The following is a 6,209-nucleotide window of genomic DNA, read 5'->3' on the forward strand; positions in this document are numbered from 1 at the left end:
CTTTCAAAGCTATGTCAAGTGCATGTCTGCTATTGGTACTCAGGTTGAAATACTAACCAAAGCGACCAAAGATGTAGAGGATCAGTCCGTCCGGGAACACAATATCCACCTGCCACCGTGCGATACGGATGTATTCAAGGGCGACTATCTTTCATGGCCAACTTTCCGAGATATGTTCACGGCCATCTACATCTTGAACAAGCGCCTCACCCCAGTTGAGAAACTAGTTCACCTCAACAATAAAACGCAAGGGGAGGCAAAAGACATAGTGCGAAAGTGCCCACTTACCCATGAAGGCTTTTCGACAGCCTGGAAAAACCTGTGTGAGCGATACGAAAACAAACGTATCTTAGTTAACACACAATTAAAAGTTTTATTTAGCTTAAATACAGTAGAATCTGAGTGTGGTAGCTCAATTAAAAACCTACAGCGCGAGATTAATAATTGTTTATCGTCCCTAAAAAGTCATCAAATTGACATCTCTAATTGGGACGCAATTATTATATATTTGTGTTCAACGAAGCTTCCAGAAAGTACACTGGCTCTATGGGAACAGACCATAGACCAGAAAACTGACATTCCAAAGTGGGAGGATATGGACAGGTTCCTATCCAATAGATTCCAAACTTTGGAAACTCTAGCGGGACTAAAGGGTACCACAGCGGCGAAAGCTCCAAAGCACCAGCCCGCACGGCACCACCAGGAAGCTAACACAAAAAGGCTAGGAGCCTTTCAGGCAAGCGTGACCAAGTTCACCTGCCAAATGTGCCAAACTAACGAGCACAAGTTACGTAACTGTCCACAATTCCTCAACAAAACACCTGCTGATAGAATCGATTTTTTGAAAAGCAAAAAAATGGTGCCTGAACTGTCTTAGTACTGGACACACCGTGTCAAGATGCACAAACCCATTTAATTGTATCAAGTGCCACTCGCGACACAACACGCTCCTTCATATTGAGACAGCTCAAACAAAGGCAACGACACTTGGGACCTCTTCAGATTCTGCGACTAATTCTGCATCAACATCCAATCAGGCCCAAGCCAAACGCAATTCAACAAAATCAAACAAGCATACAAGCAAAAACGTGAAGTCTTGCTATGCGAATACAAACACAGGTGTGTTATTAGGGACAGCACGCGTCAACATATATCTCAATGGTACGAACTATTCCGCTAGAGCACTTATTGATTCTGGTTCAGAGTGTTCTTTCATTACTGAAAGACTAAAACGCAGAATTCACTTGCCGTCAAAGCGTATGCATGCCCAAGTTTCGGGCATCACTAATACAACTACGGCGCAGGTTAAAGAAGCGTGCAACATCGAATTGCGGTCTCCTGTTGACCCGTTGTTCCGCTTAAATACCTCTGTGCTCGTGCTAGCACAACTGACTGGAAATCTTCCTACTTGCCACATTAGTGCAGCGACTAAGCAAGCATTTCCAGATCTAATTCTAGCGGATAAACGATTTTTCGTCAATGAACCCGTAGACCTTGTTCTGGGTGGCGACATATATCCACAAATTATTCTGAGCGGGCTTAAGAAAAACATATTAAACACACTTCTGGCCCAAGAAACAGTATTTGGCTGGATAATAACAGGGCGAACTGATACCTCGAATCCAGGAACGAATATCGTCTCATACTACAGCGAAGTTAGTCTGGACAAGCAACTGAGTGCCTTTTGGGAGCTTGAGGAGATTCCAAAGAACAAGAGCCTTAATGAAGACGACAAGTACTGCGAGGAGCTGTATCAGAAGACAACCATACGAAATAATGAAGGAAAATACATCGTGTCACTACCATTTAGGAAAGATTTTCCAGGAAATATTTCCCTAGGCCCATCCCTTAAAAGAGCATGTTCTCAATTTTACCGGAATGAGACACGGCTGGCCAAGGATCCCGTCCTGCAAAAGGAATACAATAGGGTTCTAGCGGAATATGAAACGCTTGGGCATATGTCGAAAATAACAAATCCCATACCCGCAGACTCGTCTGATAATTATTTTCTGCCGCACCACGCTGTTATAAAGGCAGAAAGTACTTCAACGAAAGTACGCGTGGTGTTCAATGCCTCAAGCCCAACGGCGAATGGCAACAGCCTAAATGACGTACTTTTCCCAGGACCAGTACTTCAGGCAGATCTTCCGATACTAATACTCCGTTGGAGACTATACAAATATGTGTTCAACAGTGACATCGAGAAGATGTATAGGCAAATTCTGGTACATAACAACCATACTAAGTATCAGAGGATTATCTTTCGCACTAACCCGAATGACCCGATCAGTCTGTACGAATTAAAGACTGTCACGTTCGGCATCAATTGTGCTCCTTATCTGGCTATAAGGACACTTTTACAATTAGCTGACGATGTGCAAAGCTCCCATCCAATAGCATCTACGAAAATGCATGTATGTCGACGATGTATTGTCTGGTGGACACACTATCGATTCAGCAATAAAAGCCAGAGATGAGATATCGGAAGTGTTGCAATCAGCCGGTTTTCCACTTCGAAAGTGGACAGCCAATAGCGAGCAAATACTTAATGGCATACCAAAAACAGATCTACTTAGCGAAGATTTTTTGGCATTTGAAGATATCAGCGCAGTCAAGGCTCTTGGAATAAGATGGAATGCCCATACGGATCTTTTCTATTTTATAGCAAGGCCATTGGAGAAAAGCGATGCTGTTACGAAAAGAGCGATACTATCTGCCATTGCTAAACTCTTCGATCCGCTGGGGTGGCTTGCGCCTATCATAATCGTAGCCAAAATCCTTATGCAAAATATTTGGCTGGAAGGCACAGATTGGGATGAGACTGTGTCTTCGACCACTCTAGACCGATGCACGATGGTCCCAATTCCGTTTTTTTTGGCATAAAGTCAAGAAACTTGTTGATAGATTTTTACAAAAAAAAGTACGTATTCTTAACAGAAACGCGTCAGGGAACTCATATTAAAAAATTTAAAAGTGTTGGGGGCAACACTGTACCTAATATAAGCTGTCAAAGTGGACGTATTGAAATTGTTTCTTTTAACAATAACTGTTGTGTGGAAAATCTGTAAACAAAAACAAGTGTAAATTTAAAGCGTTGTGAATTAGTAAAAAAAAATAAAATGCAAAACTTTAGCCAAGGTATCTAAATTATGACTTAATTAAAAAAAATGTGAACAGTGATGTAGTACTTGGGGAATATAGCATTTTGTGTGAACGTATATTCTGTGTAAAAATTGAAAACTTTTCGGTGTTTGGTAGGAAAAAAATAATGTGGATTGTTCCGGATTGCTCTTAAATTCAATATGAAGTGAAAGCTAATTATATATATTTCATTTTAGTTTGCGTCATTTTTGCCCATTTTTGCTCAAATTAAAAATATTTCATATTTTTTAGAAACATTCGTATTTCAACACGAGGAATTGCTCAACATTTGGGAAGAATGCGGCCGCAAAAGCGACGTTGTTTTCGAATGGGTGATTAAAAAGATTAAAAACAACGAGCTTAGTTTGGAAAAAAAGGATGACATTCGAAAAAAAATACGAAATTTGTTTAGCTATGTGACAAAAAAACTTTCGAATTGCAACAGATCGTTAAAAAGATTTAAAGAAAAGCACGCAACATGGATTTCTGCAACCGCTGTTATTTCGATTAGCGACAAAGATTATGAAAAACCCTGTTCAAGTAAAATTGGACGACCACAAGTAAATTATACATGCGCAAAGGACAGAATGAAGCGAAAGCTGGCAAATGATCTTTCATCAGAACAAGATCATAATACTGATTTAATGGTTCATGCAACTAAAATTTCTGCTAGGAAATCTAACAATAAGGACCTGACGTTTGTTTTAAAACATATTACAAGTTCTCCGACGCGGCCTAGTAAGATAAAAAAATTTATTTCTTCTGATCAAAGTAAATTGATTCCACCGACTCCAGAAGAAGCATTAGCATTCCTACTAGAAAATGATTTTAGTAAACGACAGTATATGAACATTCGACTGCTAAATAAAGAAAGGAATTGTGACATATATCCTAATTATAACGAATTAATTAAGTGCAAGGCACTTTGCCGACCTAAAGGATTAACTGTAACTGATTCTTTGGCAGAGGTTCCTTTACAGAATCTCTTAAATCATACAGCTGAAAGAATTATTCTATTACAACATGACGTTTTAGGTATAATGGCAGACGTGAAAAATGTTATTCTAGTTGCGAGTTATGGGTTCGACGGAACAACAGGTCAGAGTACGTTTAAACAAAGATTTCAATCTGATACACCTGAACTGTTCGACCAATCGCTGTTTGTAACAACTGTTATACCACTAAAAATTATGGATTTATCTGGACGAATTATTTGGATAAATAGCACCCCGCAATCCGTTCGATTTTGTAGGCCATTGAAAATGCAGTTTGTGAAAGAGTCGAAATCCCTCATTCTGGAGCAAAATAACCAATTAGATTTACAAATTGCTAATCTAAATGATTTTGATTACTACACCGATAACGGAAGAAAAATTAATACCAGGTACGAAATGCATATGACTTTAATTGATGGAAAAGTCTTAAATATTTTAACAAATACTAATTCGAATCAAAGATGTCCAATATGTCATGCAACCCCAAAACAGTTTTTAACAACTAAAAATATAAATCTGACATTTTCAAACCAAAGCCCAATACAATGAACTTCGGCATAAGTCCGTTACACGCGTGGATTCGGTTTTTCGAATTTGTTTTACATATTTCGTACAGAATCGGAATAAAAAAATGGCAAATTAGAGAGGTGTCAGATAAAGAAGCATTTAAACTGCGTAAAAGCGAATTACAAAATCAATTTTGGCGGGAAATGGGTCTTCATGTTGATAAACCCAGACCAAACGGCAATGGAACGTCAAATGAAGGAAATACTGCCAGAAGAGCATTTCAAAATCTGGAAATTTTCTCCTCAATTACGCAAGTTGATATCGAAATGTTGCATTGCTTTAAAATAATTTTGATTGCTATTTCCTGTGAATATTCCATTAATGTTACCAAAATTGAACACTTGTGCAAAAAAGCGGCTTCATTACACATGGAAAGGTATTTTTGGTACCCAATGTCGGCAACAGTTCATAAAGTCTTAGTGCACGGTTCAGAAATTATTTCAAATTCAGTACTTCCAATTGGCTGTTTCGGCGAAAATGCTTCAGAAGCTAGAAATAAATATTACAAGACGGATAGAATCGCACACGCAAGAAAAAACAACAGAAACAAGTAAGAAAGTCTAAGTTCGGGCGGAGCCGAACATTAAATACCCGGCGCAAGTATTAAATATATGTTTTTTCACCCTTCCGAAACCTTCCGCTAGATGGTAAGCCGGGGTGTATCAATTTTGAGTAAATTAGCGACCTTCAATTTCGAAATATTGAAGTTTCAAGCATTTCTTAAATTTACCGTTATATGAGAATCGGCCGTTATTTTAGTCCGATTTCAATAATTTTCAACGTTTTGCTTACACGTGGCAAGTACAATAACCATACCGAGTTTGGTACAAATTGGTAGAACGGTTACCGATATACTTATATGTGATCATAAGTGGGCGGTGCCACGCCCATTTTCCAAAATTTTACCATAAACGTATTTCTTGGTAAAGAATTGTTGCAAGCATCAATTTTAAATAAATTAGCTTCAATATTTAATGATTTATCGAAGATTTTGTATTTCTCTAAATTACCGTTATATGGGATGTGGGCGTGGTTATTGTCCGATTTTAAAAAGTTTCGGCGATTTTGTATGCTGTACCAAGGCCAACAACTGTGCCAAGTTTGTGCAGCGGTTACCAAGATATACACATGTAACCATAAGTGGGCGTGGCTACGCCCATTTTCCAAAAATTTATAATTTTCTTATTTTTCGTCTAAAACTTATTATAAATATCAATTTTGAGTGAATAATCTCCAGTAGTTACTAAAATATCGCAGTTTTCGTATTTCTGAAAATTACCGTTATATGGGAAGTAGGCGTGGTTATTGAGCGATTTTAAAAATTTTCGGCTGTTTGGTATGTTATGCGAAGGCCAACAACTGTGCCAAGTTTGGAAGAAATTGGTGCAGCGGTTACCAAGATATACACATGTAACCATAAGTGGGCGTGGCTACGCCCATTTTCCAAAAATTTATAATATTCTTATTTTTCGTCTAAAAACTATATAATAATCAATTTTGAGTGAA

The 6,209-nt window shown here is 38.3% G+C and overlaps 1 protein-coding gene across 1 annotated transcript; it reads left to right on the forward strand.

Annotated features, from left to right (window-relative positions):
* Positions 1 to 1,037: 1,037 nt before the first annotated feature.
* On the forward strand, positions 1,038 to 2,111 carry LOC118755364 (the record flags this gene model as incomplete). The annotated part of the gene is made up of 1 exon (XM_036490203.1): positions 1,038 to 2,111. A coding segment is annotated over one exon (1,074 nt), but the record flags the coding sequence as incomplete, so codon positions are not given.
* Positions 2,112 to 6,209: the final 4,098 nt, after the last annotated feature.

Source organism: Rhagoletis pomonella, unplaced genomic scaffold (genome assembly GCF_013731165.1).
Source record: "Rhagoletis pomonella isolate Grant_MI unplaced genomic scaffold, Rhpom_1.0 Rhpom_scaffold_06086, whole genome shotgun sequence".
Taxonomy (NCBI): Eukaryota; Metazoa; Arthropoda; class Insecta; order Diptera; family Tephritidae; genus Rhagoletis; species Rhagoletis pomonella.